The following is a 19,367-nucleotide window of genomic DNA, read 5'->3' as shown; positions in this document are numbered from 1 at the left end:
TGCTGGGAGATCTGGGTCGAACTAGGGTTGCCAGTGCTAGGTTGGGAGATTCCTGGAGACCTGGGGGTCGGAGTCTTGAGAGGGCAGGGTTGGGGAGGGGAGGGACATCCGCAGGGCACAATGCCCGTTGTCTCCATGGTCCCTGTCACCTGGAGATTTCTTGCAATGCTGGGCAATCTTCAGGCCCCACCTGGAGGCTGGCAACCCGAGGCTGGACCCAGCCTCTAGGACGGGCTGATCCCACCCTCCAAATTCTCCCTGTATCTCTTCCGCCTCCAGGCGTTGCCGTACGTTGCCCTGCTGATCGCCATGATCTTCTTCATCTACGCCGTCATCGGCATGCAGGTGAGTAGGGGCGTGGCCCCACCCCAAACCTTCTCAAGAAGGAAACCAAAGCACGCACATTCCTGTGCAAACGACACACTTCTCAGCATAGGTGTTGCTAGAATTACGCACCGTGGTTGTGCAGGGCCCTGGGTAAGCACAGTGTATTTTAAAAACCAGGACTACCAGCAGACTGGATTGTGGATGCCAGTCAGTATGAGCAGCTGAAGAGTTTTCTCCCCCATGCATGATATTCTAGTCCGTGCGCCCCCAGCGTGGTTCCCGTTGTTCCTGTTGTACCCGCCAACACCAGTTGTACCAGCCTATCCGGTGTAGTGCTTAAGTGCGCGGACTCTAATCTGGGAGAACTGGGTTTCATTCCCCACTCCTCCACTTGCACCTGGCTGGATGACCTTGGGCAAGCCGTAGTTCTGATAAGAGCTGTTATCTCAGGAGCAGTTCTGGAAAGAGCTCTCTCAGCCCCACCTACCTCACAGGGTGTCTGTTGTGGGGAGGGGAAGGGGAAGGAGTTTGTAAGCCGCTCTGAGACACCTTCGGGTAGTGAAGGGCGGGGTATAAATCCAATCTCTTCTTCTTCTTTTACCGCACACGGTGTCTGTTGTGGGGAGGGGAAGGGAAAGGAGTTTGTAAGCCGCTCTGAGACACCTTCGGGTAGTGAAGGGCGGGGTATAAATCCAATCTCTTCTTCTTCTTTTACCTCACAGGGTGTCTGTTGTGGGGAGGGGAAGGGAAAGGAGTTTGTCAGCCACTCTGAGACTCCTTCGGGTAGTGAAGGGCGGGGTATAAATCCAATCTCTCCTCTTCTTCTTCTTTTACCTCACAGGGTGTCTGTTGTGGGGAGGGGAAGGGAAAGGAGTTTGTAAGCCGCTCTGAGACACCTTCGGGTAGTGAAGGGCGGGGTATAAATCCAATCTCTTCTTCTTCTTCTTCTCTTCTGGCACATGCCAGGTGTTTTTAGGAAGTGGGCGGGGGCAAGGCTTCTGATTGGCCATTGGAGATTTGATTGGCTGTGCACCTTTTTAAATCTTGCTTTGGCAGCAACTGCCGCCACAGCACAAAGTCCTGTACTGCGGTGTATTGCCCATCGTTTGGATTGATTCCAACAAGCAAATGGAACAAAGGATGCAGCTTTATTCAGCTCACTAAATAAATAAATAAACAATACCTTTCCGCCCACCCTGTAACCTGTATTGGATGGGAAGTCTCCTCCAGACGTTAGGCAGTCCAAAAAAAAGCCACACTGAGCTGGAGCCAAGAAGCCTCTTATGTAGCTTGCTGCCTCTGTACCCAGAGACCTCGCCCACACCTATACCTATTCCCAGGGCTATTTTTGGGCAGGAACGCACAGGAATGGAGTTCCGGCTGGCTCCCGAGTTGGCCACGCCCAGCAGGAACTCATTAGCATAATAGGCCACACCCAACAGCAGAAACTCATTAGGATTGGCTACATTAGGGGTGCGTGGCCTAACATGCAAAGGAGTTCCTGCTACAAAAAAAGGCCCTGGGTTTTGACAACAAACAAGGTAAACAGAATATGAAGCAAAAGGTGGGTGTGGCTGGATGACCACACCTCTGGTAAATGGGGGTGTGGCCTAATATGCTAAGGAGTTTCTGCTGTTGGGTGTGGCCTGTTATGCTAATGAGTTCCTGCTGGGGGTTTTCTACCAAAAAAGCCCTGCCTAGTCCCACCACCAGGTGCTCTTCATCTGGGTAGAATTTAACCCCCTGAGACTGCCATTCACATGGAGAAGGGCTGTGTGGCTCACCACCTGCCTATTCGACTTACAACGGTCTTCCACAGTTTCCCGACTACATGTGGTGACTGAAGATAAGCCGTGGCAGCCATTTTGTGGCTGGCTCGGCCTCCCACGTCAGCCATTTTGCTGCTGCGCCCACCCTGCAGGATCAGAATTCCATATGTGCCCCACAGGATCATAAAGGTCGGGGACCCCTCTTCTAGTCTGCGTATCCCATTAGTTTCTCTGCTATGCAAATCTAAACGGGGGGGGGGTGCACGAGAAGCGGGCACGTCTCGACCGTGGCTCATCCTGCTAGGCGCCCAAAGCAGCCTCCTGCTATCGATCTAGCAGCACTGGGTGTTTTGTGTTTCTCCCCTCGCGGGAGGCGAGATGGAGAAGAGAGCTGAGTCATCTGTCCTCCCATTTGCTTCCAAAACGTTTCCCGCCTTGAATCTGTTTGTTCCTTCGGGACCGAGACTGCAGAAATAGGTTTTTGTGTCTTTCAGACCTTCGGGAAAGTGGCGTTGCAGGACAACACGCCGATCAACCGCAACAACAACTTCCAGACCTTTCCGCAGGCCGTGCTGCTGCTGTTCAGGTATCTCCCCCCTCCTCTTCGTGCGCCTCTTTCCGCTTGTGTCTTAGTGACAGCCCTGAGAACGTGTAAATGGAACATTGGGGGGGGGGGGAGAAGAGATGCTTTCTTAGAATCTGCTGACCTGAAAGGCAGTGTTCAAGGGCTTTGTCCTATAATAAATGACCCAAAGTCCACACCTGTGAATCAGAATCACGCCGGCGTTCTGGAACGGCACATTCTCTCCTTGCCTCTTTCCCGCTAGCTCCGTGTACTCAAATTTATGACTGCAAAGAAGAGAAGAGATTTGATTTATACCCCGCCCCTCACTACCCAAGGGAGTCTCAGAGCGGCTCACAAACTCCTTTCCCTTCCCCTCCTTACCACAGGCACCCTGTGAGGTAAAAGAAGAAGAAGAAGAGATTGGATTTATACCCCGCCCTTCACTACCCAAAGGAGTCTCAGAGCGGCTTACAAACTCCTTTCCCTTCCCCTCCCCACCACAGACACCCTGTGAGGAGCAAAAAGAAGAAGAAGATATTGGATTTATACCCCGCCCTTCACTACCCAAAGGAGTCTCAGAGCGGCTTACAAACTCCTTTCCCTTCCCCTCCCCACCACAGACACCCTGTGAGGTAAAAGAAGAAGAAGAAGATATTGGATTTATACCCCGCCCTTCACTACCCAAAGGAGTCTCAGAACGGCTCACAAACTCCTTCCCCTTCCCCTCCCCACAACAGACACCCTGTGAGGTAAAAGAAGAAGAAGAGGAGATTGGATTTATACCCCGCCCTTCACTACCCAAAGGACTCTCAGAGCGGTTTACAAACTCCTTTCCCTTCCCCTCCCCACCACAGACACCCTGTGAGGTAAAAGAAGAAGAAGAGGAGATTGGATTTATACCCCACCCTTCACTACCCAAGGGAGTCTCAGAGCAGCTGACAAACTCCTTTCCCTTCCCCTCCCCACAACAGACACCCTGGGAGGCAGGTGGGGCTGAGAGAGCTCTTGACAGAAATGGCTCTTTTTCCAGAACAGCTCTTATCAGAACTATGGCTCGCCCAAGGTCATCCAGCCAGGTGCAAGTGGAGGAGTGGGGAATCAAACCAGATTCTCCCAGATGAGAGTCCGCGTACTTAACCACTACACCAAACTGGTGTAGAAGGTGGAAGCCGCTGATTATGCAGGGGCTGTTTTGCTTGCCCCCCGCTCAGTTCATCCTCAGCGTCAATGAGTAACGGAAGCAAGGGAGTGGTTTGTGATGTCGGGAAAGAGGGAGAACCCACAAAAAGACACAGGGCGCTTCCACACATGCTAAATAATGCTGTTCCAATCCACTTCAGCGACCGTTTGCAAGCCATTTCACATCGTCAAATCCAGTGGCAGAATGCCTTAAAAGTGCATGATTTAGGGTGTATGGAAGCACCCAGAGAGTAAGAAGCTGAAGAATCTTCATTCTGGTTGTTTGCTTCCGAAACGGTTCCCACCTTGAATCCGTTTGTTCCAGTTTGGTGTCGTGGTTAAGTGCGCGGACTCTAAATCTGGGAGAACCGGGTTTGATTCCCCACTCCTCCACTTCCACCTGGCTGGATGACCTTGGGCAAGCCGTAGTTTGGATAAGAGCTGTTCTTAAAAAAGAGCAGTTCCTGTCAGAGCTCTCTCAGCCCCAACTACCTCACAGGGTGTCTGTAGTGGGGAGGGGAAAGGAAAGGAGTTTGTAAACTACTCTGAGACTCCGAGTGAAGGACGGGGTATAAATCCAGTCTCCTCCTCCTCCTCGTCTTCTTCTTCTTCATGACCGGAACTGTAGAATGGGTTTTCTTGTCTTTCAGACCTTTGGCAAAGTTGCTTTGGCCCACAGCATAAGGTTCTATACTGTGTTACTGAAAGATAAGCTGTGGTAGCCATTTTGTGGCTGGCTCCACCTCCTGCGTCCGCCATTTTGTGGCTGGCTCCACCTCCTGCGTCAGCCATTTTGTGGCTGTTCCCACCACGCAGTATCAGAATTAATTATTATCACCGGGTTTATCATATTTACTATCATAGGGTTTATCAGCACAGGTCATGCAGTCATACCATCCAAAGTAAAACGATTTATCGTTTTAGTATGTGTTTCAGATGGGGGTGCCCAACGTGGTGCCTGGGGGCTCCGTGGCACATGCCACCACTTTCCCTGACGCCCGCCGAGTGTTTTTAGAAAGTGGGTGGGGCTTTTGCCCAGCAAGTCTTCTGATTGGCCACTGGAGATTTGCTGAGTTATGCAGATTTTTAATAACATTGCTTTGCCAGCAGCTGCCCTCACAGCAGAAGGATCTTCACTGAGTGACCGAAGGGAAGCCGTGGCAGCCACTTTGCGGTGGGTCGGTGTTGCCTGCGGCGGCGGCCATTTTGTGGGTGTGCCCGCCGCGTCGGTCAGAATCCCAAAGATTCACACAGGCTCAAACAGGCTGGAGACCCCTGGTTCAGGAGATGTGTACGGTGCTTGTCTACCATTCAAATGACCCCCAAAGCGGCTCACAATTTAATATGTGCCTTACTGCGGGCATCGCCCGAACCGCTGGGTGCCCACTTCTGCAAGGGCGCATCTGTCCCAGCTCACCTTGTTCTCCCGCCTCTCCAGGTGTGCCACTGGGGAAGCCTGGCAGGAGATCATGCTGGCCAGCTTGCCCGGCAAGCGCTGTGATCCGGAGTCCGACTACGAGCCCGGGGAGGAGTTCACCTGCGGCAGCAACTTCGCCATTGTCTATTTCATCAGCTTCTTCATGCTCTGTGCCTTCCTGGTGAGTCCCCCCCCCGCCCCCTGCAGGGGAATGGCTTTTGCCCTTCGCCCAGTCTTTGTTGATTGCAGTTCGGGTCCCTGACCTGGGCTCCGCTCTCCTCTGCAAAGCCCACTCATTTTATTTTATTTTATTTCTTTGGATTTATATCCCGCCCTCCCCTGAACGGGCTCAGGGCGGGTTCCAACAGTATAAAATGCAATGCAGTTAAAACCACATTAAAACACAATACAAATCTCTTTCTCTTTCTGAAACAACGGTTTTGGTTTCCCCCTCATCCCGGGGGAAGGGCGAGTAGTGTAAGGCCACTTGAGATAGTGAGGTAGGGAAAGTAAATCTAGACGGGTTAGGGCATTTGATTTATTTTATTTTCACCCACTTACTGTTATTATTCTGCACCTTGTTGTTTGACCTCCTATAAAATAAACCTTTTCCTTGTTTTACTCTGCCTGGTCCTCACGCCTGTTATTCGGCCTAAAGGAAGGTCTGAAGGTCTTGGGAGGGTACTCTGGGCCTTTTCAAGGGAACCGAAATCCAGAGTGGTGGCAGCATCATGTGACACCCCTAGGGTTCCCAAGTCCGTTTTGCTCCGCGGCAGGGGGCTCCCGGATGGCGTCTTGACCAGAGGTGATGTGATGATGCCGAGCACGCTGGTGGCGGGGCCACAGCCATCTGAAGGGAAAACATAGAGTAGAACCCCCCCAAAAAACGAGGGACCCCTGGCAAACCGGGGGTGTTGGCAACCCTACCTCACAGTGTGTCTGTTGTGGGGAGGGGAAGGGAAAGGAGTTTGTAAGCCGCTCTGAGACTCCTTCGGGTAGTGAAGGGCGGGGTATAAATCCAATCTCTTCTTCTTCTTCTTTTACCTCACAGGGTGTCTGTTGTGGGGAGGGGAAGGGAAAGGAGTTTGTAAGCTGCTCTGAGACACCTCTGGGTAGTGAAGGGCGGGGTATAAATCCAATCTCTTCTTCGTCGTCGTCTTCTTCTTCTTGAGTTCCAATTTTGTCTGCCACTGCCATATCCCAGCATTTAGAAGCCCATCGCTTTAAAGTAGGTATTCTAACTTGATTCCATCTTTGGGCTAACAGAGATTTTGCAGCTGAAAGCAAAAGTATAGTGAGTTCTGGTCAACAATACATTTGGCCAGAAGTTCAAAAGTACAGATTCCGGTGTGTTTGGAATAGCTTGGCCAACAATCTTCGATATTTCAGTAAGAACCTCCGCCCAGAATTTAGCTATTTTGGGGCAAGCCCACCAGCAATGTAAAAAAGAACCCTTTTGTCCACAACCCTTCCATGGTATTAGAATTTAAGTTTTTGTAGAGATCTTTAAAATTTAGGATCTCGGGACCCAGGCTACAGATGGGGCCGACCCAAGGAGGGGGGGGGGACGCCCGCTGCCTCAACCGAAAGCCTGGCGGAAGAGCTCCGTCTCGCAGGCCCAGCAGAATTGTAATAAATCCCGCAGGGCCCTGATCTCATACGGGAGCTCATTCCACCAGGCAGGGACCAGGGCCAAAAAAGCCCTGGCCCTGGTCGAGGCAAGTCGGAGATCCCTGGGGCCGGGGACCACCAAAAGATGTCGATTGGTGGACCGCAGTGCTCTACGGGGCTCATATGGGGAGAGGCGGCCTCGAAGGTAATCTGGCCCCGGCCGTATAGGGCTTTGAAGGTAAGTACCAGCACCTTGATACGGATCCAGAATTCAGTAGGCAGCCAGTGCAGGTCGCACAGCACCGGGCAGCTGTGCGCCCTCGCAGGCGTCGCCGTCAGCACCCCTGCTGCCACATTCTGCACTAGCTGCAACTTCCGGAGCAGAGTCAAGGACACCTGTTTCCACCACGTGGCCAGCTAGACATTACACAGGAGAGGCAGGGGTCCCCAACATGGTGCCCATGGGCACTATGGTGCCCGCCATCACCTTTCCTGGCACCCACCAATTGTTTCAAGAAAGTGGGCAGGGTCAGGTGGGGTTTTTCCACAGCAAGGTTGCTGATTAGCTATTGGATACCCGATTGGTTCTGCAGATTTTTAAAAGAACGTTGCCGCAGCCAGCGTCCCATGATGACGTGCCCGGCATGATGACGTCACCAAATAAAGAAGAAGGGGACGGCTTTATAAGGTTTATAAGATTATGCATGGGAAAGAGCAGGTAGAGAAAGAGGTACTTTTCTCCCTTTCTCACAATACAAGAACTCGTGGGCACTCCATGAAATTGCTGAGCGGTCGGGTTAGAACGGATAAAAGGAAGTCCTTCTTCACCCAAAGAGTGATGAACACTTGGAATTCACTGCCACAGGAAGTGGCGGCGGCTACAAGCATGGACGGCTTCAAAAGGGAATTAGATAAGCATATGGAGCAGAGGTCCATCAGTGGCTATTAGCCACAAGGTATAGATAGGGGCTCTGGGGCAAGGGATGCTCTGTCTTCTTGGGGCTTGGGGGGGGGGGGTTAACAGTGGGAGGGCTTCTAATGTCCTGGCCCCACTGGTGGACCTCCTGATGGCACTGGTATTTCTGGCCACTGTGTGATACAGAGTGTTGGACTGGATGGGCCTTGGCCTGATCCAACATTGGCATCTCTTATGTTCTTATGTTCTTATGACGGCAAAGGATGAGGTGGTCAGACAGTGTTATTGATGCAATGATCATGAAATTAAGCAAACTCCGGAGCACAGGAGGGCCTGGCGTGATGTGGTCCGTGGGGTCGCAAGGAGTCAGACTCGACTGTGCGACTGAACAACAATAAAATGGCCGTTCAGGGGTGTCTCTGCAGTTAGTACAGGGTTGGCCCAGGGTATTTGAATATGGTTTTGAGCCGCATCTTTTTCTGTTCCAGAACGGAGTGAATGCTAGATGCCGAATGGGCCTTATTTTTCTTTCTGGCGGTCCACTTTCTAGCTAGACACTCAGTCACTGCTGTTGTGAACGGCTTGTGCGCATTTCTTGACTACATTCCAGTTTTACATAATTACTCAACTTACGGGTGTGAAAGTTGGACAATGAAGAATGCTGACAGGAAGAAAGTTGATTCCTTTGAAATGTGACGTTGGAGGAGAGTTTTACGGATACCATGGACTGCCAAAAAGACAAATAGATGGGTTTCAGATAAAATCAAGCCTGAACTCTTTCTAGAAACTAAAATGACCAAACTGAGGCTATCATACTTTGGTCATATCATGAGAAGGCAAGAGTCACTGGAAAAGACAATCATGCTGGGAAAAGCTGAAGGCAGCAGGAGAAGACCCAACAGGAGATGGACTGAGGTCCATTCTGCACCCACATTTTATCAGCACTCGACCTGGTTCTGTTTTCATTGCATTGCCTCGGATCCAGGTTTCTGCATTGGCTAGTGTCAGCTTGTCATCTGTTTTGTTTTCAGTGCTCGCTCCTGCATTGGTATGCAGACTTTCCTGTGTCAGTACTTGCCTCAGCGGTCATTAGCTGCCTGAGCCAAGTAATTCATGGCGAGGTGATAAATCCAGAGGGGGAAATAGGAGAGGCGGAACTGGCGGAGATCAGTGAAGCCACATTAAGTTGTCTGCTTATTGTTCCCTTCAAATCAAAAGCGGAGGAAGGAAAAGGTGCCGTTCAAAACCACATTCAGATACCCTGGGGTAACGCCGTACTGACTGTGAAGTCACCCCTGGACGGCCATAAATCTATGCATAAGGTACCATACAACCTGATGATCAAAGAAAGTGAAACTGGCACGCAGTGTAGAGGGAGATTAACCTCCCGACGTGGCTGTGGAAAAACTGCATGGAAACAGATGGGTGCAGAACCAGCCTGACTCAATCAAGGAAGGCACGGCCCTCAGTTGGCAAGACCTCATCAAGGCTGTTATGGGTAGGACGTTAATTCATAGGGTCTCCATAGGCTGGAAGTGGCTTGACGGCACTTAACACACACACCCACACAACTTCCTGCATTCTTTTGATCTAGCTTTTTCATAACACATAAATGATAATTGAGTGAGGACCCATGACACACACTTGCCAAAAGGGGCTTAAAAACCTCATGCTGGACAAAAAAAATAAACCTTTTTGGTCTTCGATGGTGGCAGAAGTGATTAACTTGCAGCAGCTGAGAACTGCTGTTAGCCTCCAATGTATTCTGTTAGGCTCCAGTTTATTCAACGTTTGCTCTCCCTGCCTGCCTCGGTGGCTCGTTTCGGAGCATCCATTGGCCTCTGACCTCTCTCTGTCTGTGTCTCTCGTACCTCTTCTAGATCATTAACCTTTTTGTTGCTGTCATCATGGACAATTTTGACTACCTAACTCGAGACTGGTCCATTCTGGGTCCCCACCATCTCGATGAGTTCAAGCGGATCTGGTCAGAGTATGACCCAGCTGCCAAGTAAGAGACTACGCTTCTTTTTGCTGTAACCCCAGGCCGTCCTATTAAATGCCAGAGCCAAATATATATACACACACACATCTATCTATCTATCTATCTATCTATCTATCTATCTATCTATCTATCTATCTATCTATCTATCTATCACCTGCACTATATATATAAAAACACCTGCATTAACTTGTGGAATTCACTCCCACAGGCTATAGAGGTGACCACTGGTTTAGATGGCTTTAAAACAGGATTGTACAAATTTATGGATGCCCAACCAGAATCGTCACATTCAGAGGCCGTGTCCATTGCTTGAGGGACAATGGGGAGGTCTCTTCTGTGGGCCTTCTGGGGTACCTGGTAGGATACTATGGGGAAAGGAAAAGCATATTGGATTAGATGGACTGTTAGCCTGCTCTAGTAGGGCTTTTTGACCTGTTGTTCTGTTGTTAAATCATCATCACATTTGTAATTTAGAAAGCACGTCAAGGGCTACCTATTGTACAAAGGTTATATTCCAAAAAAAATTATGCCCACATACTGGAGGGAGACAGCAGATATACCTGGGCCCTCCTGCAATTGTGGTACTTTCCACCAGGGGCAGCAGAGAGAAGGCTTCACATTCTCCTGTAGCTAAGTAGTCACCATGCCTGAAATCCCAACTTCTGCCACTAGAGGTGTCACAGAGACATTGACCTGTGATGGAGAGACTTTTGACTCTTGGAAGCTGATACCCCCAAACCGGGCTTTTTTTGTACAAAAAGGCCAGCAGGGACTCATTAGGCCACACCCAACAGCAGAAACTCATTAGCATATTAGGCCACATCCAGACAGCACATCTCATTAGCATATCAGGCCACACCCCATGCCTTCCATTGGCTTGCCTGGACGTCCCGCAACTGCCTTCCTTCTGTAGCCACACATGCGCAGAGGTTTTGGCTGCAGGCGTGGGCATGGGTGTGGCCAACTCAGAAGCCAGCTGGAGCTCCGTTCCTGTGCGTTCCTGCCCAAAAATACGCCTGCCCCCAAATTGTTGTTGGTTCCTAAGGTGCTACTGGATGCAAATATAGCTGTTCAGCTGCAGACCAACACAGCTATCCTCTGAAACTGACCCTAACCCAGTGGTTCTCAAACATGTTAAAGAGCGAGCCTCTTCTACATCTAACAAAGTTACCGCTTTGTTAGCCGCCCTGAGCCTGTTCGCAGGTATAAATATAATAAATAAATAAATGCATGTACTCTGTTTTTTTTCAAGACCCACTTGCGAAATCATTCCCTTGAATGTGGTGTCCCGCAGGGGGCAGTGCTTTCCCCGATGCTTTTTAACATCTATATGCGCCCTCTCGCCCAGATCGCCAGGAGGTACGGGCTGGGCTGTCATCAGTATGCAGATTACACCCAGCTCTATCTGATGTTGGGCGGCCGGTCGGGCTCCGACCCTGAAGATCTGCAACAGGGATTACAGGCTGTGGCTGAGTGGCTCAGGCTGAGCCGGTTGAAACTAAACCCAGCGAAGACGGAGGTCCTGGGCCTGAGTCGGAACGGTTTGGGGTTAGGGCTCCCTCTCCCGACCTTCGATGGGGTACCTCTGGTGCCTGCGTCGGAGGTTAGGAGTTTGGGAGTGCTCCTGGACTCCTCCTTGACAATGGAGGCCCAGGTAGCAGCCACTGCCAGGTCTGCATTTTACCATCTGAGGCAGGCTCGGCAGTTGGCTCCTTTCCTCGACCGCGAAGACCTGGCTACAGTGATCCATGCGACGGTTACCTCAAGGTTAGACTACTGTAACGCTCTCTACATGGGGCTGCCTTTGTCGCTGATCCGGAGGCTGCAGCTGGTGCAGAATGCGGCAGCTAGGCTGCTGATGGGCCTCCCCAGGTGGGAGCACATCAAGCCTGGGTTGAAGGCGCTGCACTGGCTGCCAATAGCATACCGAATCCGCTTCAAAGTGCTGGTACTCACCTTTAAAGCCCTATATGACCTGGGTCCGACCTACCTGAGGGACCGCCTTTCCCCATACACACCCCCAAGAGCACTTCGGTCGGGGACCCAGAGCCGTTTAGTGGTTCCGGGCCCCCGAGAGGTACGGTATGCTGCGACAAGGGCCAGATCCTTCTCAGTGGCGGCCCCTACCTGGTGGAATGAGCTCCCGGAGGAGATCAGGGCCCTGCGGGATCTCATGCAATTCCGCAGGGCCTGCAAGACGGAGCTCTTCCACCAGGCTTTTATGTAAGGGCCGCCGCTTCCACCACCACCAACGGTGGGAATATCATCAAAGTTGGAGCGCCCTTGATAGCCCGGCAGAGAGGTGAATTACATGGCAGCAAGACCAGCCGATCAGCTCGGACTACTACTGCCAAAATGATACTATTATAACTAATGTCGGCGGGGGTTATTCCTTGCAGGAGCTATCTGCTGACCATCTTGGAATTTAAAGCACTTTATCATTATTAATAGTATGTTATTGGTTGTGATTTTGTGATTTTACTGGATTTTATTGAATTTTATGTATGGGCTTATGCCTTTGTAAGCCGCCCTGAGCCCGCTCGCGGGGTAGGGCGGGGTAAAAATACCTGAATAAATAAATAAATAAATAAATTACCCCCCCCACCCCCAACATAAAGTGCAGGGATTTCCCATCATATTTTCCTGATTTAGTACTTATAAATAAGTCCTGACCTGGATGGCCCAGGCCAGCCTGCTCATGGGATCTCGGAAGGTAAGCAGGGCCAGCCCAGGTTAGTATCTGGATGGGAGACCAGCAAGGAAGTCCAGGGTCCCGCTGCAGAGGCAAGCAATGGCTACCCACCTCTGAACGTCTCTGGTCTTGAGAACCCCACAGGGTCTCCATGTGTCACCTGTGACTTGACGGCAAAAAAATAAATTATAAATATATAGCGTTACTGAGCAACAGGATATATTCCATGGCCATTTAGCACGTTGCGCAGAGGCAAACCAAGTCTGCCGTTGAGTCTCCCTGAACCTCCTCTAATAGTTCACCAGTTTGGTGTAGTGGTCAAGTGCACGGACTCTTAATCTGGGAGAACCGGGTTTGATTCCCCACTCCTCCACTTGCACCTGGCTGGATGACCTTGGGCAAGCCGTAGCTCTGATAAGAGCTGTTCTTGAAAAAAGTGCCGTTTATGTCAAGAGCTCTCTCAGCCCCACCTACCTCAAAGGGTGTCTGTTGTGGGGAGGGGAAGGGAATGGAGTCTGTAAGCCGCTCTGAGACACCTTTGGGTACTGAAGAGCAGGGTATAAATCCAATCTCTTCTCCTTCTTCTTTTACTTTGGCTAAAAAGACTCACACAACCACTTTTAACTTTAAAAGGGGTAATTTTTCTGATATGAGGGGACATGTGGGGAGGAAACTGAAGGGAAAAGTAGAAAGGGTCAAAACCATTGGGGAAGCTTGGAAACTGTTTAAAACTACAATTCTAGAAGCTCAAATAAAATATATTCCGCAGGTTAGGAAAGGCACAAACAGGTATAAGAAAAAGCCTACATGGTTAACAAACAAAGTAATGGAAGCTGTAAAAGGTAAAAAGGATTCCTTTAAGCGGTGGAAAGCTAGTCACAGTGAGGCTGATAAAACAGAACACAGGCTATGGCAAATAAAATGCAAGTCTGTAGTCAGGCAGGCAAAAAGGAAATATGAGGAGCATATAGCAAAAAACGTAAAAACCAACAATAAAACTTTCTTCAAATACATTAGAAGCAGGAAACCAGCCAGGGAGGCAGTGGGGCCCTTGGATGACCAAGGGGTAAAAGGAGTACTGAAGGATGATAGGGAAATGGCTGAGAAGCTAAATGCATTTTTTGCCTCCGTCTTCACTGTGGAAGATGAGAGGTGCTTGCCCACTCCAGAGCCGCTGAGTTCGGGAGGGGTGTTGAAAGACCTGAGTCAGATTGAGGTGACGAGAGAGGAGGTCCTAAAACTGATAAACAACTTAAAAACTGATAAATCACCAGGCCCAGATGGCATACATCCAAGAGTTCTGAAAGAACTCAATTGTGAACTTGTGGATCTCCTGACAAAAATATGTAATCTCTCCTTAAAATCAGCCTCCATTCCTGAGGACTGGAAGGTAGCTAATGTCACTCCCATCTTTAAAAAGGGTTCCAGAGGAGATCCGGGAAATTACAGGCCTGTCAGTCTGACGTCGATACCGGGTAAATTGGTGGAAACCATTATTAAGGAAAGAATTAGTAGGCACATAGATGAACAAAACCTATTGAGGCAGACTCAACATGGGTTCTGTAAGGGAAGATCTTGTCTCACTAACCTGTTAATGTTCTTTGAGGGGGTGAACAAACATGTGGACAAGGGGGATCCAATAGATATTGTTTACCTTGACTTCCAGAAAGCTTTTGATAAGCTGCTGCCAGAGCAACATTTTAAAGAATCTGCACAGTTCATTGAATCTCCAGTGGCCAATCAGAAGCCTCGCTGGGCAAAAGCCCTATCTGACCCCGCCCACTTTCTAAACACACTGGGTGGGTCCCAGGATAGGTGTCAGCAGGCACCACTGTAGCCATGGATGCCACATTGGGGGCGGGGAGGGCTGTTCTATAGGCAAGAAGGTGAATGTGAGCAGCAACATGGCTTCTCAGGAGTCCAAAATTGTGATAGGTCACGTTTCTTTTCTCTTGGTAAGCATGAAAAATGGATCTCAGACTTCTACAGGGATCATAGGAGCTGGGAAAGTGGTTTGCAGGTCAATTTATTCACTTTAGAGCCTGCCCCTCTCACAGAGACTCTAGTAGGATTGCACGGTCTCGATAAATGCAACCAATAGGATTATATCAATGGTGCGACCTCATTTGGAATACTGTGTGCAGTTCTGGTCACCACACCTTAAAAAGGATATTATAGCTTTGGGAAAAGTGCAGAAAAGGGCAACTCGAATGATAAAGGGGTTGGAACACTTTCCCTATGAGGAACGGTTAAGGCGCTTAGGGCTCTTTAGCTTGGAGAAACGACGACTGAGGGGTGACATGATTGAGGTTTATAAGATTATGCATGGGAAAGAGCAGGTAGAGAAAGAGGTACTTTTCTCCCTTTCTCACAATACATGAACTCGTGGGCACTCCATGAAATTGCTGAGCGGTCGGGTTAGAATGGATAAAAGGAAGTACTTCTTCACCCAAAGATTGATTAACACTTGGAATTCACTGCCACAGGAAGTGGTGGGTGCTACAAGCATGGACGGCTTCAAAAGGGAATTAGATAAGCATATGGAGCAGAGGTCCATCAGTGGCTATTAGCCACAAGGTATAGATAGGGACTCTGGGGCAAGTGATGCTCTGTCATCTTGGTGCTTGGGGGGGGTCAACAGTGGGAGGGCTTCTAATGTCCTGGCCCCACTGGTGGACCTCCTGATGGCACTGGTATTTCTGGCCACTGTGTGATACAGAGTGTTGGACTGGATGGGCCTTTGGCCTGATCCAACATTGGCATCTCTTATGTTCTTATGTTCTTACCTCACAGGGTGCCTGTTGTGGGGAGGGGAAGGGAAAGGAGTTTGTAAGCCGCTCTGAGACTCCTTTGGGTAGTGAAGGGCGGGGTATAAATCCAATCTCTTCTTCTTCTTCTGTAGCTTGTGGCTTGGTGTGTTTTTTTAATGTTGTTTTCCTTTGCATAGTGAGAGACACCTTTGGGTAGTGAAGGGCGGGGTATAAATCCAATCTCTTCTTTTTCTTCTTCTTCTTCTTTTCCTCCTATTCCCTCCTGGCCTCATGACCCATCAACAAGAGAGTTCTGACCCACTTTTGATTCCATGTAGTCTTAATACTTACCCCTGGAGAGCTTGTTCTGTGGCTAGACATCTCCTGACCAACTGATTCTACTAGACTTGGGTGTCTTAGGCTGCAATCATACGCACAATTAGACCCAACATAGGTTCGAATGCTGGGCGGATTTGAAGGGCGCAATCAGATGACAGCATCTGGGAAGTGCCCCGCAGTCGTCGGCAACCCGTTCTGCTCCGCCGCAGAAGCAGAGTTAAAAGACACTGGGGGAAATCCGGTAGTAAACGGGTTGCGACGGGCCACAGACGGACTTTCCCGTGTCTGATCGCTCCAGCGCACTCTCATTCCATCAGGATGGTCTGATCAGGCCATCTCAACTCCATGCCGTTGTTTCTCCCCCCCTTTTGCAGTATGCGCATCATCGCAAACTCCACAGGGAGCCCGCAGTGCAGAGGTGCGATTCATCGTTTCCTCGTTTAAGCGCATGACGGGGGGGGGGGGAGGGGCACACCCCCCCGTGACGACTCAACCGCAGTTGCGTCTGATCACCCACTGGCGGACTGCACCCGCAGCTTTGAAGGGAGGTGTGCTCGTGCAACTGCAGGTCAAATTCTTCCGGAGGAAACAGCCTCGCTCCCCCCCCCCAGTTCATCTGGTGTGTGTGACCGCACCCTTCACGAAACACTTGCACTTTCTAGATGATGTCATTACAATCCCGGTTTGTACCACTTGTAGTCCCAGCAGGGGAAAGGACCATCTCATCTGTGCCGCAGGGCCCCCCCCCCACTTGAAATGCCCTCATTTTGTTTCTTCAGGGGTCGTATCAAGCACCTCGATGTGGTGGCCCTGCTGCGCCGGATACAGCCACCCTTGGGTTTCGGGAAGCTCTGCCCCCACCGTGTGGCCTGCAAGGTAATCCCCCGCCTATATGGCTGTGACTCCTAGATTCTCTCTTGCAGCCTGAATAGCCCTGATTAGCCTGAGACTTGTTAGAGCTCGGAAGCTAAGTAGGGTAGGCCATGGTTACTACTTGCATGGGAGACCTCCAAGGAAGTCCAGGGGTGCTACGCAGAAGCAGGCAATGGCAACCCACCTTTGACCCACTCTTGCCTTGACCTTGGTTGGGCCGGACTAGCCTGATGTCATCAGATCTCAGAAGCTAAGCAGGGTCAGTCCCAGTTAGTACTTGCATGGGAGGCCACTGAGGAAATTAAGGGTTGCTACGCAGAGGCAGGCAACAGCAAACCACCTCTGTTCATCTCTTGCCTCGATCAGGATGGGCCAGACTAGCCTGATGTCAACAGATCTCGGAAGCTAATCAGTCAGTCCCAGTTAGTACTCGGATGGGAGACCACTGAGGAAATGAAGGGTCGCTACGCAGAGGCAGGCAACAGCAAGCCACCTCTGTTCATCTCTTACCTTGATCAGGATGGGCCGGACTAGCCTGATGTCATCAGATCTTGGAAGCTAAGCAGGGTCAGTCCCAGTTAGTACTCGGATGGGAGACCACTGAGGAAATTAAGGGTTGCTACGCAGAGGCAGGCAATAGCAAGCCACCTCTGAACATCTCTTACCTCGATCAGGATGGGCCAGACTAGCCTGATGTCAACAGATCTCGGAAGCTAATCAGTCAGTCCCAGTTAGTACTCGGATGGGAGACCACTGAGGAAATGAAGGGTCGCTACGCAGAGGCAGGCAACAGCAAGCCACCTCTGTTCATCTCTTACCTTGATCAGGATGGGCCGGACTAGCCTGATGTCATCAGATCTTGGAAGCTAAGCAGGGTCAGTCCCAGTTAGTCCTCGGATGGGAGACCACTGAGGAAGTCCAAGGTTGCTATGCAGAGGCAGGCAACAGCAAGCCCCCTCTGTTCATCTCTTACCTTGATCAGGATGGGCCGGACTAGCCTGATGTCATCAGATCTTGGAAGCTAAGCAGGGTCAGTCCCAGTTAGTCCTCGGATGGGAGACCACTGAGGAAGTCCAAGGTTGCTATGCAGAGGCAGGCAACAGCAAGCCCCCTCTGTTCATCTCTTACCTTGATCAGGATGGGCCGGACTAGCCTGATGTCATCAGATCTTGGAAGCTAAGCAGGGTCAGTCCCAGTTAGTCCTCGGATGGGAGACCACTGAGGAAGTCCAAGGTTGCTATGCAGAGGCAGGCAACAGCAAGCCCCCTCTGTTCATCTCTTACCTTGATCAGGATGGGCCGGACTAGCCTGATGTCATCAGATCTTGGAAGCTAAGCAGGGTCAGTCCCAGTTAGTCCTCGGATGGGAGACCACTGAGGAAGTCCAAGGTTGCTATGCAGAGGCAGGCAACAGCAAGCCACCTCTGTTCATCTCTTGCCTCGATCAGGATGGGCCAAACTAGCCTGATGTCAACAGATCTCGGAAGCTAATCAGGGTCAGTCCCAGTTAGTTCCTCAGACCTCTGAGGAAATTAAGGGTTGCTACGCAGAGGCAGGCAACGGCAAACCACCTCTGTTCATCTCTTATCCTGATCTAGATGGCCTAGGCTAGCCCGGTCTTGTCAGATCTCAGAAGTTAAGCAGGGTCGGCCCTGGTTAGTACTTGGATTGGCTGGCCACCAAGGAAGTCCAGGGTTTCTATGCAGAGGCAGGCAGTGGCAAACCCCCTCTGCTCGTCTCTCGCCTTGAAAACCCCTTGGGGGTTGCCATAAGTTGGTCTGACCCAACGGCAGGAGAATAGGGTTTGGTGGTCAGGGTGACGGATGAACCTAGTGAAGAAGCTGAGTAAGCAACAGCGAGGAGGGGTGACCTGGGGGGTGGGCCCGGGAGTCTTGGATTCCATCTGTTGTCTCTGCAGAGACTGGTGGCGATGAACATGCCCCTGAACTCCGACGGGACCGTCACCTTCAACGCTACCCTCTTTGCCTTGGTGCGGACGTCCCTCAAGATCAAGACGGAAGGTGAGCTGCTGGGGTCCCACAAGCCCATTTGCCTGGCTGCAACCACCAGGGGTCATTTCGTAGAAAAAGAGGTGCAGGAGCTCATTAGCATAACTCATTAGCATAGCTCATTTGCATATGCCACACACCCTGACATCACCGGAAGTGTGTCAGATGGCAACACCCACCGCTCAGGCTCCATTGGACTGTTTTGGATTGCTAGCTATTTGGAGAGGGGTGGAACGTGCAGATCTGTCCTCGCAGAGGAGGGAGAGCTTGTACCTGAATAAAACTTGGTCTTAAAGGTGCCACTGGACTGTTTTGGGCCAGGGGGCCAGGGTGGGGGCCTCTGCACCTTACCTGGCTGCTTCTTGCTCTGACCGAGGGCTGCTGGGAGCAGGGGGTGGGGCTTGTTGCATGTGCCCGCCCCCTGGGCTCTTTACTGCCGGAGCTCCGCTCCTGTGCGCTCCTGCAGGAAAAGACCCCTGGCAACCACCAATGTTCCCTCTAAGCTGTGGAGGCTTGTGAGCAAAAATTCCACTTTGCGAGCCACTGGCGTTAAACTTGTGAGCGAGCGATTGGGCCGCTGCATCAATTAGTCGGCTCTGGAGCTCTCCTCCCTGAGCCAAGGCAAAAGTGTGTGAGCCGGAGGCTAAGAAACGGTGAGCTGGCTCACACTCACTCAGCTTAGAGGGAGCACTGGCAACCACCCCTCCGACTTCTAGACGACAGCTCTGCCCTGTTTGGCGTGCCCAGGAGAAAGATCCCTTCCTTGGAATGAGACTGCTGAAGTTGGTGATACACCAGGAAATTGAGGGCCCCGCCTCTCCCCAACCTCTGCCTTTCCTTGGCTCCACCCCCAGATCTCCAGAGAGTTCCCAGCCTAGAGCTGGCAACTCTGCAGTTGTGCGGTGAACTGGCTTTGCTT

General features: G+C 50.9%; 1 protein-coding gene across 1 annotated transcript in view; it reads left to right on the top strand.

Moving 5' to 3' along the window:
- Positions 1-19,367, top strand: part of LOC107117359 (voltage-dependent L-type calcium channel subunit alpha-1F-like) — a 140,721-nt gene that overhangs the window by 100,424 nt on the left and 20,930 nt on the right. The window contains 6 exon segments of the mRNA XM_015419459.1: positions 280-345; positions 2,591-2,682; positions 5,279-5,438; positions 9,665-9,792; positions 16,347-16,443; positions 18,358-18,460. Coding sequence (XP_015274945.1) covers positions 280-345; positions 2,591-2,682; positions 5,279-5,438; positions 9,665-9,792; positions 16,347-16,443; positions 18,358-18,460 — 646 coding nt within the window.

This window comes from Gekko japonicus, unplaced genomic scaffold, assembly GCF_001447785.1.
Source record: "Gekko japonicus isolate JY-2015 unplaced genomic scaffold, Gekko_japonicus_V1.1 scaffold617, whole genome shotgun sequence".
In the NCBI taxonomy this organism is placed as follows: domain Eukaryota; kingdom Metazoa; phylum Chordata; class Lepidosauria; order Squamata; family Gekkonidae; genus Gekko; species Gekko japonicus.
Note: the sequence above shows the minus strand (reverse complement) of the source record. Positions and strands in the feature narration are given on the sequence as shown.